Genomic DNA, 25,972 nt, shown 5'->3' on the forward strand with positions numbered 1-25,972 from the left:
TAAAAAAGGCTAAATTCTTGGCATCCACATCTTATTTGCTGTTAACAGATGTCTTGAGGTAGATCAGTTGTTATTTTATGACATTATTGGACCCAAGTGCAACAGCACCACCAGTGGTTGCATGAAAAAAGCTTGCGGCTGATTTCCTTTTAGCTCAGATATTAGATTTGCGCAGTTTATCATCGATAGTAGTCTCAGATGAATACATTTGGCAAAACTCTCCTCTAGATCCCTAGCTTTAACGTCCGTTAAGGTTAATTTATTTAAGCCACATCTTCAGCAATGACTGTGGGGGGGAAACAATAGCGTCCACCCAACGTAACGCAGGGTGAAAAATGCCTGAGCCAAGCTTCCACTTCTGACAAACACTAATGAACCCCTTCATCTGCCTATTACATAAAGACCTCAGACAAATGGCCATCTTTCAGCACAATCATTCATTGCAGAAAACAATGGTAAAAATTCCACTAATTTTCTCAAGCATACGAGAACCCAGTGCTCATGCTTTTGTATTTTCTGCTGTGGTTCAGCGGTGGTACACAAGAGCAGTGGTGGAAAGAATGAAACACAGTAAAAGTGCTGCTGCTGTAGTAATAATTCACTTGAATAAAAGTAAAAGCAGTGACCACGAAAATTACAACAATCAGTAAGTATAACAATCGGTTGAAAAACTACTTGAGGAATTACTTAACAATTTGCTTTTTACCATGTCTATGGTATGGAAAATGTTCTATTTTCTATTCTGTTCTCATGTCAAGAAAGGTAATGATAGCTGGTTAGCTATCTAAGCCAAATGCAGTTTGTTTCAGTAGCTTGCTGGGTTCATGAGCTAGCTAGATAGCTCTTGTTAATTCGTACATGTTTCTAGCTACATAGTTAGCTATATCTAGCAAAGATAACCCTTACACATTATCCTGAGCCTATAGCAGCACTAGATATATTTTAACACAACAGAAAATATCGAAACAACATGTTAAGTTTAATACAGAGCTTTCATATCATAACACATCAAAACATCTGGATTGCTTGTCTAGCTCATTCAGCTAGCTAATGATTTACCTGTAGATGTTTCTGTAGGATGAAATTTGATGTCTCCATGGTTTTTGAAGTATCCAACCAAACATTTCAAAGGAAATGTGAATAAAAAGCAAATAAAATGTCAATCAAATGAACTGGAGCCCATTTCTTTGATCTGTACTGTAGCCTTGAGCAAGGCCCTTAACCCTCTCTGCTCCAGGGTGCTGTATCATGGCTGACCCTGCGCTCTGACCCCAGCTTCCTGACAGGCTGGGGTATGCAAAGAAAACAATTTCACTGTGATCTACTGTATATGTAACCAATAAAGACTCATTATTCCCTGAGGTATAAATAATACATGTGTGCAGCTTAGAATTTTGTCCATGATCTTCTACAAGTACATTCTTCTACAAGATCTTATTAAGGTCTCTGACCTTATCAGTCATCACAGATGGAGGATTATTGCTGTTCTACTCTTTAGGGGAAAAGACTGCACAGAATAATAATTTGGGGGGGTGCCAATAATTTCTGAAATAATTTTTCTAGAAAACATGCCCTACTTTATTTTTAATATTTGAAAAGAATATTAAAATACAAAAGTGTTTATACAACTATACAACATAGTACTCATTGTGTGTTATTCATTGTATATAGGGCACTTTTGAGGGGTGCCAATATTTTTGGGGTACTCTATAAGATAATGTCGACTTCAGATTTACTTTATATGCCATTATATAACATCCATTCTGTGACTCATAGTTGCCGTTTCAGAAATATTGCAATGTTGTGTTTATCTTTTTGAGAAATCAACTGAAATAATAAAATGTATTTAAGATCATGTAACTATGATACAGTATGGTTAGCAACTCACTGCTGTCATTAAGGGTGTGGCTTATATTTGAATCTGAAGGCAGGTCAGGTATCAGATTTTAAATCTGATTTACTGTAAATAGCTCTGAAGGGAAGGAGGTTCTGATCTTATCCTCTTAGACTTTAGTTTATTACATAGATGGTTTCATACATAGATGGGGGAGGGGGATTATAATTCATCTGATCATAATTGAAAATGATAAAAGACCAGTCACCAGTCAGATAAGCAAATCTATGTGTCCTTTCCAGGCTTGTTGATTTATTGTGGTTGGCAACAGACTATACACTTCAGAGAATAAAGGTCACTCACACAGCAAAATCACTGTTCTTAGTGGTATTTATAATAACACATAAATAAATAAATAAATCACAGTATGTATTTATGTATAACTCAGAGACTTACAGAACCCTGCTTTGGACAGCCCTACTTGATAATAAATAAATAAATAACACATGGTCAAGACTTGCGTGATCATTAGCCTCTGGGAGTGAGATAATAAAGTTGTGGCCACAACTTAGTAATATGAGGGAATTGGATAAGTAATTTGTGGCCACAACTAAGTAGAGTGAGAGAATGAGATAATAACGTGTGGCCACAACTTACTAGTGCAAAGAAATGAGATAATTAAGTTGTGGCCACAATTTTGTAACATGAAGGAATAAGATAATTATACTGTGGCCACAAATTAGTAGTGTGAGAGAATTAGATAACTGAGTTGTGGCCACAACTTAGTAACATGAGGAAATGAGATAATTAATGTGTGACCACAACTAAGTAGTGTGAGAGAATGAGATAATTATGTTGTGGCCACAAATTAGTAGTGTGAGAGAATTAATTTGTGCCAATAACAAAGTAATATGACAGAATGAGATAACTGAGTTGTGACCACAAATTAGTAGTGTGAGAGAATGAGATAATTAAGTTGTGGGAATGACAATCTGTTGTTCATTAATAAACTGAAAATTGTAATCGTTGGCAAAACTTCATGGTGGATTATATTATATTACGACCAGTCTTGCATTAAGTGCTTCCTGTTAGATTACCGTCCATTAGAATAATTCAGATGTATTCATAGTGTAGGCTACTTTTAAAGTCACGTTATAGAGACACATTACATGGCCAAATCTTTGTGGACACCTTTGTGGACACTCCAGTCCTACTTGTTGAACATCCCATTCCAAATTTAGTCCCCCTTTACTGTTACACTGCCATTGTGTGGCAATAGTTTTTGGAAGGAACACGTATGGGTGTGATGGTCACGTGTCCACAAACTTTTGTACGTGTTTAACTGCCTTTAGACTTCTATTATAAGGTTGTTTTGAGTAATTATGCTTTTCTCTGTATAGTGACACAGGATTATATTGGGGAAAACTATGGAATATTCCTTTAAAATGATGGAGGGCAGGTCGAAGAGGGCATATTAAGACGCAGTGAAGGTGGGCGATATGACATTGACGTTTTGGGCAGAACTTTTACAGTCATTACGGTAAAAAAAAAAAAAAAACATTCCAGAGCTCCCTTTAAAACTGCTCCATATAGGGGTAGATCCGAAAAATTGCGCACATGCCTAAAGCATGACTGCAAGCCACATGGAGTCACTGTGTTCAGTCAAAACTCCAGCCTTTGTTTTTTATTAAATAACAACACAGAAGACAAGACATGTCGCACACATATCTGCTCGGGTGGACTGGGATTGGCTTGATGCGCCGCCGGTTTGTCCCTTTCAGTGGTGAAAACCGCGGAATGATTCACTGAACCGGATCATCCCGGCAAAACCGGATCCGTGTATGTGTGTGTGCGTGTGCGCGCGCGCGGATGAGAGATGGGACCAGAGAGTGAAATCCGTGCAGATTAACCATCAGGTAGGCTATGTTTTGGGATGTTTGCATGCGCGCTCGGGTGTGTGCATGTGTGTGTGTGTGTGTGTGTGTGTGTCTGCGCCTTTGGAGAGCTCCTCGGTTTTGCTCCAATGTTTACACAGTGGACTAGAGGTGCATGAAGATGCGTCCTAGTTCTGCTAAGGCTTGGAAACATGCAGTTCACATGACCTTATGCTTAAGTCAGGAGTGATTAATAGGCTGATGTCAGTAATTGATTGATTTGCAACTGATTTGCGCATTTTATTCTGGCGTCTTTTCTGCAGCCTCTGATAAGGATGTACCATCTCTGATTACAGCCTGGAACTTACATTGCTTCAAAAAGGAAAAAAAATGGCTTCAGATGTCAAAGATGTGCAAAAACAAACAAACAAAAAAACCCAAAACCCCCAACCAAACAAAGCAACATGATATTCTTTTGCTCTTATGTTCTGCATGGCTTTCTGCATGTCCGACATGCTTTTTTATTAATTAGTCAATATAAACATCTCTAACAAATTCAGCTTTATTAGGCTGCATCTTGTTTTGAAAAAACATCTGTAAAATTCTCACATTGCTCATTTCTTTTTAATTTTTAATTTAATTTTATTTTTATTCATTTTTGTTGCCGGCTGGTCATTTGGCGCAAAGGTTTACGTAACTCGGGATGAATCCCAAACGGCTCCATAGTCCCTACATAAGTGCACTTCATAGCATACAGACAACCACTTATGCGCCCTATATAGGCTAGTTCACGGTTTCATTTGGTTCCCAGTCATACATCAGATTTAAATTAATCGACGGATTTAAGTGCAATAATAATAATAATAATAATAATAATAATAATAATAATAATAATAATAATAAAGGCGTTGTTTTTAGTCGCCTCAGTTGGGTGAAGAAGTAGGTGACGTCACTTCCTGAACACTCCTCGCGAGACTAGGTTGTCCATTTATAATGTAGTTTGCATTTATTTTGGCCAAATATTTGCTTCCATCACGATTTATTCTTAGAGTTCTCTCACCTACAAGAAATGCAGGTTCATTTCACACACAACATTTGTAACATTTTAGTCAATATTTGCCTTTTCTTTTGTCAAAATGTCACTTTTTACATATTTTTCTTTTGCATAAACAGTATTTCTATATTATGACACAGCAGTTATATAGACATATCCATCAGATGTTATTGTCCTCACACTGATCCAGCACATTATAAGAATCATTTTATTTAAAAAACAAACAAACATGTAATTTGCCTTATTTTGATCGCATCTGAGTCAAGACAAAAATAATATTCCCCTACCAGTTTCTTCACAACTAAAATACTTGTGAGTCCAGTTCATGTTACTTAATAACTCAAAAGTGGGAAGTCGAAGCTCGGAACTACGTTTACATTTACATTACAAATTTGTCATGATGTTACTGATATAGCTTCCAAAACAGGAAACAGTAACCTATGCCGGCATGTGTAAAATAAACAGCTGGCAGTGTACACACTATGAAAAAAAATGCATACACATAATAGTTAGGTTCTGTGTGACTATAACATATTATTAGGGCTGTGCCATATCATTTCGTCCGTCATATACCGGTACAATTCCTCCCCACAATAAAAATTTTTCATCCCGCGATATTGACGATATAGTTGATGACGTGTTTACGTGCCGCAGCGTGCACATCTCGTACGTAGAACGAGAACAGGCATGGTAGAAGGCGGAGTTCTAAACCTAGACTACGGAGAAGAATTAATCCCCAAAAAGGGAGCTTCTTCAATAATACGGAAGTGGTTTGGATAAAGAAGCTCAGATGTGAAGCAAATGTCTGCGATTTTTAAAGTGTGTCAAAAAACCCGTATCAACAAACAATGCAAACACAGCAAATTTATTCCACCACCTCAAGCAGAAACACCCTGTATTGAATGTTACAAATTTCAAGTGGAGAAATAGACATGGACATCTCCATGTTTATCATTTGTGAGCTGTGACATCACCAGGAACTAGTGGTGTGGCTTATTTGATTGACAAGCCATCAAATCATACTACTGTGTTGTAAAACTGACAAGAACATGCTCGTTTCTCTGACACTGTCATTGTAAAGAAATATCTTGTAAGTTTGCAGCAACCTACATGTAGCTGACAAAATTCCACCCCGAATATTTATAATTAACATGTTATCTTTAATGGCATGCAATAATTAATCTGTAATTAAATTGAAAATTAGTTGAATTTTTTTTTTGTGTTTGTGTATAAACTGCTTTCACCAACATGGCCACTTTGGTTAATGTTTTCCTACATTACTCACAGTGCTGTTTGTCTAGTGGCATCATGGGATTTAACCCTTGCTTCATCTCTACCTAAAGAGATCAATGCAGCAGCGCTTTAGTCCTTTATTCTGTCCAGCTCTCTCACATCTGCATCTGTACCCTCTGCTCAAAGAGATCAGCTTCCACAGTTGTCATTGTCCCATACATCGCTAACTAGCTGACCTGAGTTGCTTTGTTTCTGAGTTGCTGCATTGCTTTCTGGAACTTTGCATCCAACATTTGTTTTTTGTTTTTTTTCAGAACTTTGGAGTTGAGACAAATAATTTTGCCATACAAAGAAATTAAGTTCTCTACTGAAGACTTTCCTGTGGTGGAAAACTTAGTGTTATAAAGTGCTGATGCTGTAGACTCCTTTTATAAATGTTAAATAAACTTCACCATGCCAACAATTATACGTTTATTATATAGCAAAAAAATTAACGCCTTCTGACCAATCAGATTTGAGAATTCAACAGCACTGTATGTTGAATATAATGCAGCTTTATACTAAGGTCATTTGCTAGTGTACAGTAATCTTTGAGTACTGTAAATATTTGCAAAAACATTTTGCCGACTCATGGTGTTATTGTTTGCGTGTTATTTTTTTGCTTCTTTTGGAAAGTATGTACTCGGAGAGTATCTTTTTTTGGTTGACCTGACAGAATTATGTCATTGTCTTCCATAGGAATATAGGGCACTGGATTTGCTCTTTTTAAGGGTCTTGCTGTGATTCCTGGGATTCAAACTCATCACCTTCTAACCAAATAAGCTACTATGAAAAATATGATGAAACAACTGTATGATTTATCACAGTCATATCACTACCATGCAGTTTAATACTGCTAGATGATGGATGCTGTTCTGAGGTATTTTAAGAAACCTTATGAGAGCCTGGTTGTTTTAAGTGATGCTGCAGATGTGAGGGTTAAGATTTTATTTATTTATTTTTTTTTTAATTTGGCAATTGTTGTGATCACTTGATTCTTTGAGTTTGTGGAAAGTTGAGATCCGTTTTTCTCAATGTAGATGTGTGTGCATATATAGATGTTTATAGACACATGCAATTACACTTGAATTGTAATTTAACCAGTCCCTCCAGGATTTTGCGATTGTAGAAGTTAACTCGAAAGAGCTTGCAATTTTTCAAAATTAACACACATTTTCTGCAGATTTGGGGCAAGATATGTCATGTGATGTCATCACAACACGCATTCAGCCAAAGCCCTCTCAGATTCAAGTGTGTCAAACATAATTACAGCTAAAAGATCTCATTTACCAGCAAATATCACTGCGAAACACTGTGCAAAACAATTTCGTGCTATTGCGATTTCACCAATTCAAGTAGTTTTCCTCCAAGAAAAAAAAAAGAACAAGAAACGCCGCAAGTTGCATCGCAAAATTTAAAAAAGAAAAAGCTGCAGCAAAATCAAGTATTTTTGGCAACAACAATCTCAAAAAAAAACCTCTGTAAATCCTGTATGGACTGTTTAATCAAGAGGCTTCCAGGGAAAAATTGTATTAGTGTGAATGGTTAGACGTGTGTTTGAATCTCAGCTGTGTGTATGACACAGCATGACAGGTACGATCCACTGCACTGCTACTTCTTAAAATGTATTGGAGGTGATTATATCAGTATAAATGAGGTTGGATACAAAAAAAAAAAAAAAAAAGAAGTCAGCGAGTCATTTTGGAGCCAAAAAGTGTCGACTCTCATCGATCTGACTCCGTGAAAAGAGCCGGAATTCCCATCACTCCTGAATTGCTAAGCAGATGTGCTCCTCATCACAGCAAGGTAATTAATGGTGTCTATACAATGGTGTTAATGTGATAAACTTCATCAATAAATGAGCATGGTTAGTTAGTGTTGCTAAAGAAACACACCCTGCTCTTTCAGCTGAACAGAAAAATGCTGTGTCATCTGTATGATGGAAAAGTGTGGCCTGAGAGACCTCACATGAACCAGCTGATGAGATGTGCAGTGCAATAAACGGTTGTGTGTAGACTGAAAAAATTCAGTCTGCAACTTGTTTATGCTTGAATACCTACAAGAACACGGTGCAGTTACAGAATGCTGGAACAGACGAGCAACTAGTTTATACAATTGTATGTGCAGTTCTATACAATTGTGTGCTTAATTCACCTTGTATGACTTTCTGGCCTTTCTGCAAAGGCCAGAAAACATTTAATATAGGTTGAAATAAAATTTCATCTGTGACTTGCATTGAAACAAGGTGGCATCATGACCTTTACATTTAGTAAACAGGATTAAAAGGCATTAATATAATATGATAATTAATAGCTACAGAATCATTGGCACCCTTACTGTATAAACCATACACACTATGAGAGCTATCCAAGAAAGGGAGGAAACATTTCTTTACTGTTGCCTTCAACCAATTGTATTTTAAAAAATCAGGTAATACACCATCTGTCCTTATTTTAAAAAACAAAACAAAAAAAAAACCTTATTTAATTATGGCTGTAAGAAAATACACTATGTGGCCAAATGTTTGTGGAAACCTGTCCATCACACTCATATGTGCTTGTTGAACATCCCATTCCAGATTTATGTCCTCCTTTACTGTTATAATAACCTCTACTCTTCTGGGAAGGCTTTCCAACAGATTTTGGAGTGTGGCTGTGAGGATTTGTGTTCATTCAGTTACAAGAGCATTAGTTTGGCGAGGAGATCTTGGGTGCAGACGGCGTTCCAGTTCATCCCAAAGGTATTCAGTGCGGTTGAGGTCAGGTTCCTCTACACCAACCATGGCAAACCATGTCTTCATGGAGCTGGCTTTCTGCACAGGGGCATTGTCATTCTGGAACGTTTGCGTATCTTAGTTCCAGTAAAGGGAAACTGTAATGCTACAGTATACAAAGACATTCTATACAATTCTATACAATTGTGTGCTTACAACTTTGTGGCAACAGTTTGGGGAAGAACTGCATATGGGTCAGGTCACGTGTCCACAAACTTTTGGCTATATAGTGTATTTAAAAGACTGGAACAGGATAAATTTGGAACAGGATGAGCATACATTAAGGATGACGATGATGATGATGATGATGATGATGATGTTGATGTTGATGTTGGAAGTAAACAAGAGTCCAAACATCACCCATTCAGAATTGCACAGGTTTGTGTATTCTTGTGGTTATCAGTTTTTTTAAAAATCAGCTATAAGATACCACTACATCAAAAACAACAACTGCAGTGCTTCACCAAACAAAACAAAACCTTTTTAAAGTGACTTGATGAAGGATCATTGATTTGTTGGAGCTTTCTTTGCACCTGGTGGCCCAGGGGCTCTTGTGAAATTATTTGCATGAATTCTGCGAGTATATTTAGACTCAAAACCTTGTTGCCTCTGCCGGGAGGATAAGACTTCGCCGAAGACTGATCTTTCAACTAGAGCCTAAATCTACATACTGTACATATCAAGCCAGGAATACAAAATCAGGAGCCCAGAACCTGGTTGCATCTACCAAGAGGCTAAGATTTGGGCAAAGGTGAATCATTCACCAACATAATTAATTACCATTTATACATCACAGAAAAAATATTTTAGCTTTCAACCCTGTTGAAAATGTGGTCTGAATTTAAGAAGGACGTTCACATGCACAAACCTAAGAATATAAAGGAGTTTAAAATGTTCTGCATTTGGAGAAATTGAACAAACTCCTGATTTTATATATATATATATATATATATATATCATCTCCAGTCCTTTGATGAAGGTTGCCAATGTTTCTGGACTAGCCTGTAAAGCTAATGTCAACCCACAACTTGCTCAGGTTAATTTAGATTGTTAAAATAAAATACTTTTCAGGTGGGATAAGATTTGTGGACATATGTATGTTGAGTAATGTTACTGAAGGTAACATTTGTGGTAATTATTTGCTTGCATTTCCTCATTTGTAAGTCGCTTTGGATAAAAATGTCTGCTAAATGAATAAATGTAAATGTAAATTATGATCAACTTGCACAAGAAGCAATCACCAGAGATGATGTACACATGGTTGTCAAACTAAAAATTCCATTCGTACTTCATACATATTATGTTAAATCTAGAAAATAATGCCAAGGGAATTCTGTTTATGCCTGAGAATGTGGGCAAGGTAGATGTCACCTGACTTCCCTACATGGAATTCCAATTTGAATGATTTTTCCATGACAGAGGTCAGAATTTTTTTCAGAGTATGCTCAATTGTAGCATAACTGCATTGCCACACCTCTCTATGTAAAACTAAGCCAATCCAAACAGGGCATCATGTTATTGTTTGATTCAGTTTTTTACCTTAAGACCGGCTGCCTTGATTTGCCGCTATGACACAAAACACTCTGTTTTTCCTTTTTAATAACCCGAAATATCATAACATCACTGCAGGTTATTTATTTTAGGATATTATTATATATTATTTAAGGATAAAACTTGTCATGAAGACTTGAGCTGCAGAAATACCTCTTTCTTCAGATTGAATGAATTCAAGCTATTTCCTTCTTAACCAGCTTACAGTTGGGGAAACTGAATAAAACGCATGTGTTCCAACAGCCAAAAACACATTTACAACCCATGTTTGCTGATATGATTTCTCTCGCTCAACAACAACGATTTCAGCAATATGATGTTTATAATGTTTTATAACACTTCAGATTCTAGAGTGCATTTGATTAGACAGAAAATCTAATGAGAAGCTGAAGTGCAGAATGATGTCAACAAAATCGTTGATCCATATCAGTGGTAGAGAGAGACGATACATTTTGAATGGGTATATCTTCTACATGCGAGTGTTGTTGTTTTGGAACGCACTAGCTTATAGACAACCTTAAGACTAACATGCTCGTACTAAAAGCCCCAACACTTCTTTTTTGATTTCATGGGGACTTTAAAAACAGCGTTTGCTCTGGCTGACGTGTGGGGCGGGGCTATGTCGGAGTGACGTCATCACAACTGGGACGTAAGCACCCAAACACAATGACAACACGCGCAGTGGAATGCTTGTGAAATAAATGTAGTTGAAAAATTTCACTGTTAGAGCCGTTTTTAGTTTCGGATTTTGAATGTTAAATAGTTGAAATAGCAAAAAAAAAAAAAAAAAAAAAAAAGCAGCGCTTATGAGTGGCGTTTATTGCTGTGTTGCTGGACATGAAAACACAGCAGCTCCAATCAACAAGCTCAAGCGGGACGCAGCGGATACAAAGCGGGGAAGAAGACTCCTAAAGTCAAGCATGCATACAAGTTAACGTTTACTGTTTTTTTTTTTTTAAATTGCAAACAAAAACAAACCGAATTCATAAAAAACACACCGGTTTATCGGATAAGAAGTGTCTGGACCCGCCTGAAAACAAGTAAGCTACGCTAAACAGCTAGCGTCTGTCGCTTCTAAGCTTTAGCGTTTGGTTTTATATTTTGCGCAAAAATGTTGTGAATATAGCTGTGAATATAGCCTCTTCATGTGCTGCAAAGACGAGAGCGAAATGTTCGTTAAATCATTTTGAACCAAGGGTGGATTCTTTTTAGGTTAGCAAAATTGTTCGCTTTTGCACGCGGCTAAGATGGGCTAGGCTAGCTGTGTGTTTCCTGTTTGGGTTCAGCTCGTTTGCATAAACAACACGAACAGCAGCAGCAACAACAGCTAGTTCACCTAATGTCGACTGTGCACGCCTTAAAAACACACTTTGCCGTTATTTCTGGATGTCGCTCTTCTGTCTGACTTTATTTCTTTGCATTTGGTCTGCATTTTAGCCAAGCAAGCTCGCTCGTGAAGCTAACAGTGGCTAACAACAAAGTCAGCCACATGTGCCCTTTGTGCTAGCTGTTTATATTCACACACACTGCTCCATCCCCCCCTGCTCGTATACACATGTTATAAGCACAGAGTGCACGTTTATACGATTTGCACTCGTTTACGAGTAGAAATGTCGTGCACCAGGTGGTATTTATCTGTGGGAGGTATGAGTGAGTGAGTGAGTGAGTGAGAGAGAGAGCGCGAGAGAGAAATTACACTCGGCTCATGTCTCCTCTTTGTTGTTTTGCTTTGTCTCTGAGCACATGGCGCTGCTTCACTTCACTCCACACCATCTCTTGATTTTAATAATGCAAAAAAACTCTTATCCTTTGTTAAATCCTTCACACCAAGAGTGTTATCGACACGGAAGAACATTTGTGCTATTTCGGCGTTTTTAACGGATCTTTGATGCAACGTTAGGTCCTTGTTTTTCAGTGATTGACATTGTGCGCGTGATTTTACAAAAATCGACACTTTATTCCTGGTCATTATGAATCAAGTCATTTTTTTACCCGTTTAGATATTGCGCTAATTAACACGGACGTGTCTTAATACGCCACATTCCCTGTTTTAGTAGTTGAAAAGTAGCAAGTAAGAAAGTAAATTCAAGTCGCGATGTGACGTCATAAGTATCGCATAATTTGCATATTCGCAGTCATTTGCATATCGACTCGTGTTACACGGATAATAATGGAAAAAAATAAGGATTTAATCACTAATCTGTGCCGATAAAGTAATAATCTATGACGGGTTAGTGTGAAGCACCCCCTGTAATACTTTTTTATTTTTATTTTTAATTTTTATAGCCATTCACAGATACATTTATTGTTATGGAATGTATACGAAGCAGGGAATGTAGTTCCTTCAACCCCCCCCAAGTCCTTTAATAAAAAAGACAAGGAATAAAAACCTACCACAAAGCCGTTACAGCTTCACAGCTGACTGTTACAACGTGCTGACACTGGAGACTCTTTAAATATAACATCTTAGCTTTTAATTATGCATAAAACAGCATTTGTTATTAAAATATGCGTACCACTTTTTTTTTTTTTTTTTAAAGAACTTATTGGTGTGACATTGCGAGTGACATACTCCATGATATTTAAAGTGCATCTATTATGGTTTTTCAGATATGACCTTTTCATGTAGTGTGTTATTGAGCTGTTTGTGAATCTAAAAAGTCTGCAAAGGTTCAAAAATCAAAGTGCACAACAAACTGAGTTATTGACTCCCAAAAGAAGGAAGCGATTCTGAACCGCTGAAACATGTCGTTAGTAAAAGATTTACTTCCTGTACTAATCTATGTAGGTTTGTAACAAAAAGCCCCGCCTCTGGTTTTCATTTGCTGCTTGCTGACAGCGGTAGACCAATCACAACAGACTGGGGTGTCTGACCAATCAGAGCAGGTTATGCTCTCTGAAAGAAGGAGTTTAGAATTAATCCTTTAGAATGGCTCATTTAATGAGTTGTTTTTGACAGTTTGGGGGGGGGGGGGGGTAATGCTGCAGTTTAAATTATGAGCACATTGAAGTGTTTTTGAGCTAAGATGCATGTAAAGCTATTGTGTGAGACCTTTGAAATGTGCCTACATTTTTTAAAAAACATAATGGGTTCATTTTAAATAATGCTGTAGCAATAGTGGCATTTTTGCTCATTGTATATTGCACTGATGACGCGGACACAACTGAATATGCAAAATCGTCCATTTTTAATAGTTTGAATAACCTCAAATGTGTTACACTATGTTGAATACAAATGACATTGTTATTTAATAATAAAGAATCCAGGGAAGGGAACCCATCTCATGTAGGCTTGATCTGCTTCACTTCAAAATGCATCCAGGTCTCCAACTTTCAGTTTAAGTATAAAATATTTGCACGTACGATGGCTGCACAGATTTATTTTATGTTTCAAATTTAATGTAAATCTAATGTACTCCAGTGACACAATGCATGTATGTCAAATTTAATCTGTAATTACAGATACTTGGCACTGCATTAATTGCATCATATCAACACCAGTTTCCTTGCTAGTTTCCTTAAACTTGCACTCAGATTCATGTTATTCATGTTATGTTGTTGTTGTTATTATTATTTATACTTTACAGCATCCACTAAGAAGTCCAGTCACTATGAGTGGCATTAATTTGAATATCTATTTTTAATAGTAGTCAACAGCGATTGCAGATATTATGTCGTCTACGCTCATTGTTTTTAAAGCGTGGACTGTAAAGCTTATCCAGCTGGTCAGCATTAAATAACAGCACTATCAAAGGTCCTTTAGTTATGCTTGATATTAGTTATTGACCGGTCACATGAATTAAGGAAGGAATAAAACATTTACAGGCATACTGGTATTGAAAAATAATTACCGACACTGATATGAATTGGAACATGATTATTCTGGAGCATATTCTCTTCCTCTCGTCTTTTTGTTTTTAAATTAAACACCACCATGTACTTTTATCTGTTTATAGTTGGATTTCACGTTGTGGGACGTTGTGAAACAAGTTGCAGTTGACAAAAAAAAGAGAAACAGTTACAGCTTTACTTCTGAGTGTTACAAAAAAAAAAAGCACTGATACTAGATGGTGAAAAAAACCCCAAAAATATCCTGTGAGCAGCAGTTCTGCGTGAGGAAACGCCTTGTTGATAAGAGAGGTCAGAGGAGAAGAGCCAGTCTGGCCAGAGACTGACAGGGAAGCTACAGTGAATCTTTACCACTGTAGTGAGGAGAAAAGCATCTCAGAATGCAGCACATACCAAACCTGTAGATCAGCTTCAACAGCAGTAAACCACATTGGGTTCCGAACCTGTCAGTCAGGACCAGGAATACGAGGCTACAGTGTGAACCGAAACCGGACAATTGAAGACTGCAAAAACTGCTGCTCGCTGAGTGTTTTTTATTTTCCCTGAGACTGTTGTAAGTTTCAGAAAAACCTTTACTGTGTGTGTGTGTGTGTGTGTGTTTGTGTGTGTGTGTGCGTGACAGAGCTGAAGAGAATTTGAGGCCGCCGTACCCGAGTGCCTCGAGCACCAGTGCTCCCCCACCCGTGGCTGTGACTCGTTCTTCACAACATCCCCAATGCGACCATGGGAAATAGCTGTGAATAGGCGGCCGCCAACAGCCCCCTTAAACCAGAGGAGCTTCATCGGGGGTCCCTGCAACGCGCCCGTGCACCTCAGGAGAAGGTGGGACTGTGCTGCTACAACTCTCATTCTTTCAGCAAGTGTGTTCATGTTTCGCTCACTTAAAAGGTATTTGAGTGCATTCAAATATTAATGCATATGTTAAATTATTAGCAATTAGGCCATATTATTAGCTTGTATCGTATTCTCTTAATTAGTAAACAATCAAATAATTCACCAGAGAGGTCTTGGTGTCCATTCGGGTCACGGCACCCAGTGCTTAGATATTCGAGAACAGCGAGACAGGAACCAGGAGGCTGATGTTGATCTTCAGATGTTTATGTGCTTGAAAAAAGTTTTTGTGGGCTCACTTTCAAGATGGAGAGGCCAGCTTGTGTACAGAGAAGAAGTGTTGGGAGAGGGGAGAGATAAGAGAGGAGCAGGCGCAGCCAGACTACGTGTCACCTCTGACCTTGGTGTGTTCCGAGATCATAAGGTGTTCTGACACCATCCCAAGAATGAGAAATATGCCGTTTTCAGCATTTAATATAGATGAATATAAGACTAGCAGATGATGCTAGAGTAGGCAAATATTTCCTTCAGAGGTTGTTTTTTTTTGATTTCTCTACAGTTTTCTTGGTGATATTTAGCTTGATATTTATTTTCTTAAGTAGGATCCAAGACACCAAAAGCTTCCTGTTTACTGTACACAATATATAGGGAAGATGATAGTATTGTAGACCCTACTTAGTGCATTGCATTCCTAATAATCTGCCATTTCAGACTCGGCCCGGACTCGTTGGAACTTAAATATTTGAATGTTTTCTTGCTTTTGAATACATGCTACTTTTAAATTTAACTACTAAAATTCATCATGACAGCTGTAAGTGCTGCATGATTGAACTTATTTCCTGCTCCAACACCAAACCCATCTTGTTTTATATGAGGTTTGTAGGCATGATGATGCCGAACTGTGTGGAACCGTGATTGGCTCATCAACCCGACTTGCTTTTGTCTGCATAGTAAATTGTGTCCTTCCGTCTCGTTTGTCCACCTCGCGCAAATATTTGCGGATGTCTAAAGTCGATAGCATTGTGGAAATGTGCGGTTTGTTTCTGCAGTCCTCCAGCGCGCTGGCAGTGGGGGCAGCGAGACAGAACGGCTGCGCACGCTTCCCCGCGGCAGGATGAGAATTTTCCCCACGCCGCATTCCCTCAGCAGCAGCACCAGCACCAGGCCGTTCCTGTAGAGGAGGCGAGGCAGTACAGCCAAGCCGGCGCCCCACCCCGCATGCTCCATCCGTCCACACACCCGCCGCAGCAGACCTCCATCATGGTGGACCTTCATGAACAAGTAGGCTCGACATTGTAAAGATGATCGTTATAGCCGACGCTTTAAAATTTACTTCTGTAAACAACAGGTTGACTACCTGGTTTATCCTGATTCTTCTCCTGCTGTTTGCATACCTGTAGAACAAACTGAATGAGACTTTTAAGTTTCACCAGTTCAGAGAGCATTTGCTCTCATTTAGTATTTATGTATATTGATCTGTGTGTTTATTGCTGTGCATGACGCTTAGAACTGTACTGAAGTTGTAGTTTCATAAATAGTTTTTGATTCACACTTTTGTAATTCCACTCAAGCACCTTTTAAATAGTTTTATTTTTTAACTTGTATTTTTAATTCTAACTAATGTTCTTGTTTCCCCTCCCAAAGATGCACCAAGGATCTGTTCCGATATCTTACACAGTTACCACGGTGACGACCCACGGCTTTCCCATGCACACAGGGCAGCCGATCCCAGCATGCAACGCGCAGCAGCTCCCAGCATGCTCGGTAATGTTCAGCGGACAGCTCTCTCTGCTCTGCTGCCTTCCTCCTCCTGTGAGTTTGAACAAGGAAGAGCCGGAAGCGTCAGTGCCGTCTGTGTAGAGCGCACATTCCACTCCGCTCCAGCTTAACGTTAGCTTAAAAGAACTGTTTAACCAAAGGAGAAAATAAATACTAATGTGGCTTGCAGCTAGTCATGATTTCTCTTCTCAGTGTTTTGGTCAAACAGTTCCCTTAATGCATTTAGATCAGAGCATCATTACAGCCACTGTGCATTATTTATCCCTTTTCATCTGAGAGTATATCGAGTCATCTGCTTAATTCATTGCATCTGTTTTGTCGACATGGCAGCTCCCACCTTCGTATTGTGTATTGTGAATGCATTATGTTGGTTAAAATGAGTCAGGGTTTTTCAGAAAAATGGCTGATTGTGCAGTATGTGTGCGACCACTGTAGCTTTTCAAATATCAGAGCAGCTACATTTCAGTTAAGATGCAGAATTGTAAATTATTGATCATTATTAAAATAATCAATGATTTGAGGTGTAAAAAAATGCATTTTAAGCAGCCAGCAATTCAATAAAATGATTTAGAGATGTTTCAGTGTGATGCAAGTTCTGTAAGGGGACGTGTAGACACAGAGGCCATGCCACCTTTACTGGGCTTGACTCTGCCAAATACCCCTCTCTGCAGAACTGAAAGTCAAGGGGGTGGAGTCGAACCTAATCCAGCTCCTAACTAAAAGTCCAGGAGGTGGAGGTAACTTGGTGCGTTTTAGGCTGGATAAGTGTGTTGTGCAGCGTCTTTTGGATTAGGGTCAGGTTTATAGGAAAGGTTGGATCAGGTCCAGCTCCATCCCTGGACAGTTGGTTCTCCACCAAGGATTACTTTAGCCACACAGGCTACATCACCGTTTCTTAGATGTTCATACATCCTTTATTGGGACTGGCAAGCCACAAAGGTATTGCCTTCTGTCTTGTCAGACATTCTAGTGCATATCTTGTAATGCTTTAGTTTGTGGTAAAACCTGTGAGATAGTACACAGTTTTTCTGCTTATTGACCTATTTCCAGGGCACCGTAGTTTCCACAATTTAAAGCCCTTGTTTGGTCTTTACACCATTACAGAAGAGTTATTTAAGAGTCATCAGGGGGAAAGTGTACTTTAGTTCGGTATTGAAAATGACACTTATCTTGGTGTTTATTTGTGTCTCTGCAGCTAATCCAGGCGTGCACCATGCACCATTTACCCGTGTCTTACCAGGCCTTTCCGCCTCTGATCTCCAGCGAGCATTTCCTCCTGCACCCGAGTCCTCCAGTGGCACCGCATCAGCCCCCGGCGCTGGCGCCACTCAGCCACTTCATCCCCCTGCAGCCCCAGCACCCACGCATGGTGAGCCACTCACTGGGGCGAGTCTCTTGCCGTGTCTGAATGCATTCCCTGTTCACTATAGTGCACTTTTTGGGGGCGGTGTTGGAATTCCCAGTGGACAAACGATTCTTTCCTGGATTGTGTACAGTAATTTTACCTAGAATGCATTGTAAATTTAGTGTGCTGCTGATGCACACTACATCTACAGAATAATAAAATACAGGGTGCTTGTGATGAAGCGAAGTTATTGTTCCCACCCTGAAATACATCATTTTCAGACTCGAACGTCCTGAAATGTTTTCACTGTTTATACCACAGCGATTTGCTGTCTAGTAAAACTTTTATTTCTAAATTATAGCATACAGTCATCATACAGTTGCAATCTTTTGCAGTCACTCGAGGGTTTTTCACAACCTACCTTCTCAGATATCTGGTTGCAGCCGTTGATAGCTACCTTTTTCTGCCCCGTTCAGGTATTTAATACATTTTCTACCCCTAGCCAGTTCAGGTATTTCATGTGTTCCTGCTCAAGCACACCTGGTGCAACTAATGAAGCCATTGATTAATTACATCAGGTGTGCTTGAGACAACACCTGTTCTGCATATTTGGGCTGTTGTGGGGGATTCTATTCAGGGGGTTGAATAATTTTGAGACTGGAGAAGTCATTAGAAGTGGCATTTTCAGTTGAATTCGGAGACACACTTGAAGCATTCGTCGCGTTGAACTGTTTTAATTGCTTTTGTTTGATTTGTTCATCGCAAACAGCTGAAATTCTGTACATTTTGACAATAAACCTGATTTGCAATGGGGGTTGAATAATTTTGATTGCAGCTGTGTTTATTTTCTTGTACGAAAAAAGCTATCTTCTGTTGTCCCTCATGATGAAACAGATATAAACAGTCATTCTCTTCCTATGTCTGTTTAGATATTGTTAGCCACATTAGCATTTTTGAGTGAAGCATGTCGGTTTGGGTGTCCTTTTGCATGTTTTCCTCAGCCTCTGCAAAGAGTGGAGAACGAGGTGGACCTGAGAGGAGAGCAGCACCATTTAGGAACGTTCTCGTACCCTGCGGCTCATCACCCACCAGCAGCCATGCCCCCCTCCGTGCCCCTGCAGTACCACCTGCCCCAAGAACCCCTACACCAGGAGCTGCCCTTTGCGGTGGTGAGTGAAAATGTCAGGAAATTCTCATAATTCTCATCATGTGCAATGCCAATAATGTAACTGCAAACAGCTACAGTCCATATTGTGCCTACAGCATGGCCTATATTTATTAATAATTTCAGACTAGTATGCCACTGTTTCATTTTATATATATACCGTAATTTCCGGACTATAAGCTGCTACTTTTTTCACACGCTTCGAACACTGCGGTTTAAACAATGACGTGGCTAATTTATGGATTTTTACGAGCTAATGCGCTTCATGCCGCCAAAACATTTAGCCTCGTCACATCGGACCAATTAAATTACCGAACAGGTCACAGTGGATTCAGTGGTTCAAATGAAATCAAACGCACTCACACTAAATTCTTCAGATCAGTCATTTTGCGCTTCATGCACACCCCCTCATCACGGAAAACACACGAAGAAATGCATATGATGCAGCTTTCAAGTTAAAGGCGATCGATCTGGCTGTCGAAGAAGGAAATAGCATGCGAAGAGCAACTTTTGCTCCAGTCTGCCAGTGGATCCTAACAGCGTCGAGCAGTGTCATAAAATCTACCATCACCAGCGGGTTTCGAAAGGCTGGACTGCTGCGTGATGAAGAGGACAGCACAAGCTCAAGGGCGAATTTGCCTCGAGACGTAAGTGACATTGAGAGCGACAACGAAAGAGAGTCTGAGGAAGTGTGTGACGAAGTACCGGTCATTCTGAGGCTGTTCAATTCCGACACTGAAGAAGGCGACTTTAGTGGTTTTAGTGCCCAGGAGGAAGATGAAGATAGCGATCAATGACTTTTCCTGGTAGGCAACTGTATTTTTTTTATTTTTTTAACCAGCCGTGTTACAGGCACTGTTCGGAAAAAAGCATTTACGGTACGTATTTAATTAAAAGTTTTTAAAAAAATCTTTGTGTAACATCTTTCTGTGTAAATATCTCATGTTACAACGTGGACACCTGCGGCTTATAGACGAGTGCGGCCTATATATGCGCACACAATTTTTTCCTTTTAAAGTTAGTGGGTGCGGCTTATATTCAGGTGCGCTCAATAGATATAGATATATATATATATATATATATATATATATATATATATATATATATATATATATATATATATATATAAAATATGCATGTCATGTCGTCATATACAGGTCCTGGTCTAGGATTAGATGAACCCTTTGTGTGTCAGTAATAACATTACAGTGCTGATTGTTATTTAATAGACTGACTGTTGCATCATGTGCTCACGTGTGCATTGTGTGTTTCTTCAGCCATATCCACACATGCTGCCCAGGCGTGGGAGTGGCCAGAGGTATCGCTTACAGCAGCCGCTGCCTCCTCCTCCCCCTCCACCGCCCTACTACCCCGGCTTCCTCCCTTACTTCCTGTAAGAGGCATCTCCACATACGCTCTGTCTGATGAAGTTTATAGAACAAAAGTGTTTTACTTCCTATATCTTAGGCATAATCACATGCTTTTAAGTTACTATATAGTGGCCATGTGTAGTATTTATGCCCTACCTAGCAATAAAATAATCCCCTTGGTCCCTCCAGTCTTTAGTGTGCGTGAGTGAATGCCTTTTTCTCCTGACATATTTGGCCTTGAAGTAAGACCATGTGGTCCCTCTTATGTGCTCATTATAAGAGTATAATAGTGCTACTTCAGATTTGTCAAACTGTTCCAGCTCTGAGGATAGGTGATCATGGACAGAGTTTTTAGGTGTGATGAGCATTTAAAAAGCCAAAATGGGTATCTTGGTTGGTAACTACATTGTTACCAAATCAGCTGTTGAAAGCATGTTTCTAAGCCAGGTGTTTCAGGGATAACTTGTATTTATATATGGCATGTCTGTGTACAGCTCGATGCTTCCTGTGCCTCCGACTGCTGTGGGTCCGGCTATCAGCTTGGACCTGGACGTGGACGACGTAGAGATGGAGAACTACGAGGTGAGTCCTGAAGGCTTTCCTGTTACAAAGTACTGACACTGGAGACTCCTTCCATAATTGTTACAAGGGAAAAGTCTCATTACAGAAAACTTCACATCAACTGATGTACGTTTTTTGTTTTGTTTTTGTTTTTTGGAGCATCCACTATACAAGTCCCAGTGCAAGACATTACTATAGAAACACTAATGCTCATGTTGCATCAGCATTATAAGGAGCGTGCGCTCAATGTTGTGACTTCTGCCCCAGGCGTTACTGAACCTCGCGGAGAGACTCGGCGAGGCTAAACCTCGAGGACTGATGAAGGCCGACATCGAACAGCTTCCGTCCTACAGGTTCAACTCGGAAAAACACCAATCAGAACAGACCCTGTAAGTGAGCTGAGCTTGTGTTTAATCGTAGGAATCATTTTAGTAGTTGAAATCCTACTCATCGGCGATTGCCCTTTTTCATCTATCCTTTCAGGTGTGTCGTTTGCTTTAGTGATTTTGAGTCAAGGCAGCTACTTCGAGTATTACCCTGTAATCACGAGTTTCACGCAAAGTGTGTGGACAAATGGTTAAAGGTACGTGGCTCATATAAATTCATACCTCTGAGGGTATTATTTTTATAATTACAAGCTGATGGGAGTAATGCAGCTGATTTTGTATTGAATCTTTAAAATTGTAAAATGTTCACATTGATTTAGAACTGATTTTCCTCTTATTCAACATTAATTGACTTTTCTGAACATTAAACGAATGCAGTGTTGAACTCACTTTTTCAGTCTTTTAACTCTTTACTGCATCGTGATTCCATATGGCAACAATTAATTAACGTTTTCTCATTTTTTGATGGACAATAATACAAAACTACTTTTTCCATATGTAATTGTAAAATGGGGACTTTAACTCTGACATAAGGGGGAAAAAAAGCCTTGTCACATGACCAGGAAGTGCTGTTTGCACTTCCTTTTCTTTTAACAGGCCTACATAGCAAAAAAACAAACAATTCTACTACAATTAGGATCCTCTAATAGTATATTTACATTTTTTCACATATAAAGTAAGAAAAACCGTATTATTGCACCTTATTTTCTAAATGTTATGATTCAAGAGAAAGAATAAAATATACATCCCCAAAAACATGTTTGGATCTAATTTGTGTATGTATTTTGAGTGAGCTTTTACAAATGTAATTCCTTTCTAGAAGTTATAATGTTTACATGTTTCCTAGGTGGCAGAAAAACCCATCTGCAACTTGCAAATGCAGTAATTGGAATTGTAATCATACATTTTGTGCTATTTTTGACTAGATGATAATTTCCCCATTGCACTTTGTTGCCATACGGCAATTTTGAAAAGATTTTTTCGAAATCTTTTGTATCTTTTTATTATGTGAACTTGATGTAAATGTAATAATTCATGCAGTAGAGGGTTAAATGTGGCGCTACAAGTTTGCTGGAAGTTTCTTAGAAAGTCTATATTAAAAGTGCTTATTAGTGGTATGTGTGTTTGTGTGCAAATGACCAACGTTTGATTCCATTCTCGTCGTCTCTCAGAGTAACCGCACGTGTCCAATCTGCCGTGCGGACGCTTCCGAAGTTCACCGTGACGTGGAGTGAGTCCGGGCCTTCGTCCTTCACTGGATAACAGCACAAACCTTGGAGTGTGTGGTGGGAGTGGGCACACACATACACTCACACTCACATAATACATGTGCGCACCACCCGACACCTGTGCCCTCCAGCAAAACGTAGAAGCATCTCCTACACACTCCAACTGCCCCCTCCTCCCAAACATTCGACCAATAAGCAATCTTGGAATTTGTACGGATTGTGTTAGACCTCCGCTGTGCTTTTCACGCAAGCTACTGCCTCCTCTGAGCCCGGCCAACTCCCACAAGCACCGTTTTCCAGTTTTCATCCGCCCCTCCCTTATTATTATAATTTTTTTTGCCGATTCCAAAGATTAACGTGTGGTGTTGGCATCTGTTTACACGGTTGAATGTGTTCTCGCTGTTCGCTTACGAATAATCCAAGCTGTGCTGTAGTGATGTTAAGGGAAGACAGGGAGGGGGTTCGAGGACGTTGCTCAATCGGGGGAGGAGAAGAAAAGGCAACCGCCATTTGGTTTGTCCATTCCACTGTCTTTTGGAGAAGAAAAAAGAAACGAATCGCCTGATCATTAGCTGCATGTTTGTATAGGTGATGGGGCTGAAGTGACTTGTTAATAATGTATGTTTTGCAATAATGTATTGATGATTTCAATAGCTCTATCCCAGCTTTGCTAATGTGAGCGTGAAGGGCAGTGGCTCCGAATCTTTTGAGCTAACGACGAAGAAAAAAAAATGTACTGCAAACTAAACAGGATGAATGTGTGCGTGTGTGTATAAACGTCTGCTCCTGGGCCTCATCGCTGTGGAGTTTTGCACTGTTGCTGCACTGGAAAGGTCACAAGGATGAGGACCTTGGCGCGACCTATGACCTCTGTCCGCCTCCCAAACTGGCTGTACTGCACGGGGAAGCCCTCCTTTCGTCTCCTCCATCCTTCTCTACGTTTGCTCTCTTCTGGATGGTGTCTCACGGACTGTTGTTCTTTTTAGGTTAGCAATACTTTCGACTCGACGAGCTTCTTGCTGCATTTCACGCGCAGGTTCAGCGGGACAGCGGCGAAGGGAATTTCACTTTCACCTGACGTCCAAACAAACTGACTTTGGAAAAAGGTGTGGGTCCCTTTTGCAGAAAGCAATATGTGTAACGAGTGTCTGTCCTGAACGAATCCTTCTTTTTTTTTTCTTTCTTTTTTTTTTTTTTTTTGTTTTATTTCGGAGGACCGGGCTTTTTCCTCATCTGTGAGCCAAATATTCAATAATTCAATACACTCTCCAAGGATACAGCTCTGCCTTCTTCAAGACGTTGACAAGCACAAACTTGTTACTAATCATAAACGGACAAAAAAAAAAAAAGTAGACTCCGTAGTCGGTTTAACTTCTTTTAGGTTTTTAAAACTGGTGTTATTTATTGGCTTTATCTTCTGGATTGATGGGCAGAGCACTAGCACGGTGTATCTTTGGGGTGAGGTGTGTGTGTGTGGGGGGGGGCACAGTAGCAATGTGAAGTGATGTAAAAAAAGATTCAGCATTGTACGCATAGCATCCTTATTGCCGTCTTGTATTGAGACAAAAAAAGAAACGTGGAAACGCCCCGCAGCACGTCGTGGACTCTGCTTGTGTGTGCCAGCTGACTGTAGTGATTTCCACGATTCGAAGAGAAAAGGTCGTTATTAGAAATGCACTGTAAAACCTGCTCAGCTCTTGGTTTGCTCTGCATAAGACTCCCCCCCCCCCCCCCCCCCAAAAAAAAAGGACAAAAAAATTCTTTAAATAATAATAATAATAAAAACAAAAACATGGATGAAATGTTGAAATAGGGTGTTTTTTAGCTACGCTAATTATAGGACACAAATATGATACATATATATATAAATATAAATATAAATCTATATATTCTTGCTTCCTTGTGTACACAGAGTAGCAGTTCTAATCAGACTCGCTTTATGGGTGAAGGGACATCGCCGTAATTTTAGCATGCGAGTCTGTACTGATGCTCACCAGGTAAAAAAAAAAAAAACAAACAAAAAAAAAAACAAGCCATTGTGATGAATTTAAACCACACTTTTTTGATATTAAATATTGTGTATACATATCCGTTCACTGGCATATATTTTGGAGAAAAAAAAATACTCTCAGGGCCTCTTAGTTAACTTAAAACAAAAGGAAAACAGGCGGAGGGGACGGATTTGACGATTTCTCAGTTTTCCTCAGGCCGTGCATATTTTATGTGTAATCCTTTTAAACGCTATTTATCATCACACCAGTTAAAGACCGGCATGCAAAGAAAGAAAAAAAAGTGAGAATAGGCGTGTCACGGTGACCAATCAGTGTCATGCAGAACTTTTCGTACTTAGAACTCGTGCTTGATGTTGGAGGAAAATAATAACAATAATAAAATTGATTAGAGGGGAAAAAAAAACAAAAAAAAAAACGGCCGATCGCATTATCCTACCTAATAAACCACTTACAGATATTAACAGTCTTTTTTTTTTGCATGGGGTTGGGGGAAAATGTTTTAAAAAAAGAAAAGAAAAAAGCAACCTGTATTTTTCATTTCAGTGAAATATCTAGACATGTGTGGGCGACTATTTAATCGTGCACAGTATGCATGCGTGTCTTAACCAGGTCCCGGCTGTTTGGGGTTTTCTTTTCTTCAATATTTCTTGTTTATTTGTTATTAATTTTATCAAGTTCTAGTTGGCTTCGGGTTCCGGGGATTTCCGGCTCAGCTGAAAACTGCCATGCGTCGTACTGCACAGAACCCGAGCGATTACAGAGCGAGACTTTTTAAGAACCGCTAAAGCCGATCCTAATTAGCGTGCTTGGCTTGGTGTAGACGGTGAAGGCCGTTTTTAATTAATTATTTTTTTTTTAAATTCCTCGGCTCTCGATCACATTCGTGCTTCTGCTGTTGCCTCAGCGACTGAAACTGACTTGCCTGGAAAAACTCGATCACTGAAAGCCATATAGTGAAACGGTGCTAGATGTCTGTCGCTCCATTCACATTACAGGAATGCAATAGTATGTGTGTGTGCGTGTGTGTGTGTGTGTGTGCTATGACTATGACTTTCACGTACTCTTTACAGCATGCCGTGCTAGTAGT

At 39.3% G+C, this 25,972-nt stretch overlaps 1 protein-coding gene across 5 annotated transcripts; it reads left to right on the forward strand.

Annotated features, from left to right (window-relative positions):
- The first annotated feature begins 3,427 nt into the window (after positions 1-3,427).
- Positions 3,428-24,602, forward strand: rnf44 (ring finger protein 44). 5 transcript variants are annotated; one of them, XM_017490202.3, is made up of 11 exons: positions 3,428-3,750; positions 14,830-15,095; positions 16,088-16,319; positions 16,683-16,850; positions 18,013-18,186; positions 19,164-19,331; positions 20,605-20,720; positions 21,192-21,279; positions 21,526-21,647; positions 21,742-21,841; positions 22,817-24,602. In XM_017490202.3, the coding sequence occupies exons 2-11, from the start codon at positions 14,923-14,925 to the stop codon at positions 22,877-22,879; spliced, it is 1,404 nt and encodes a 467-aa protein (XP_017345691.1). In that variant the 5' UTR covers positions 3,428-3,750; positions 14,830-14,922; the 3' UTR covers positions 22,880-24,602. The 5 variants fall into 5 exon arrangements, with proteins under 5 accessions (XP_017345691.1, XP_017345683.1, XP_017345700.1 ...); XM_017490194.3 differs by lacking the exon at positions 3,428-3,750 and adding an exon at positions 9,813-11,398; XM_017490211.3 differs by lacking the exon at positions 3,428-3,750 and adding an exon at positions 9,826-11,398 and having other exon boundaries at positions 16,683-16,802.
- The last annotated feature ends 1,370 nt before the right edge of the window (positions 24,603-25,972 follow it).

This window comes from Ictalurus punctatus, chromosome 2 (assembly GCF_001660625.3).
Source record: "Ictalurus punctatus breed USDA103 chromosome 2, Coco_2.0, whole genome shotgun sequence".
Taxonomy (NCBI): Eukaryota; Metazoa; Chordata; class Actinopteri; order Siluriformes; family Ictaluridae; genus Ictalurus; species Ictalurus punctatus.

Coding starts and splice junctions, on each gene's coding strand:
- rnf44 (XM_017490202.3), top strand. CDS start 14,923: ATGCGACCATGGGAAATAGCTGTGAATAGGCGGCCGCCAACAGCCCCC. Junction 16,851..18,012: donor TCTGCTGCCTTCCTCCTCCT/GTGAGTTTGAAC, acceptor GTGTCTCTGCAG/CTAATCCAGGCGTGCACCAT. Junction 21,648..21,741: donor CACCAATCAGAACAGACCCT/GTAAGTGAGCTG, acceptor CTATCCTTTCAG/GTGTGTCGTTTGCTTTAGTG.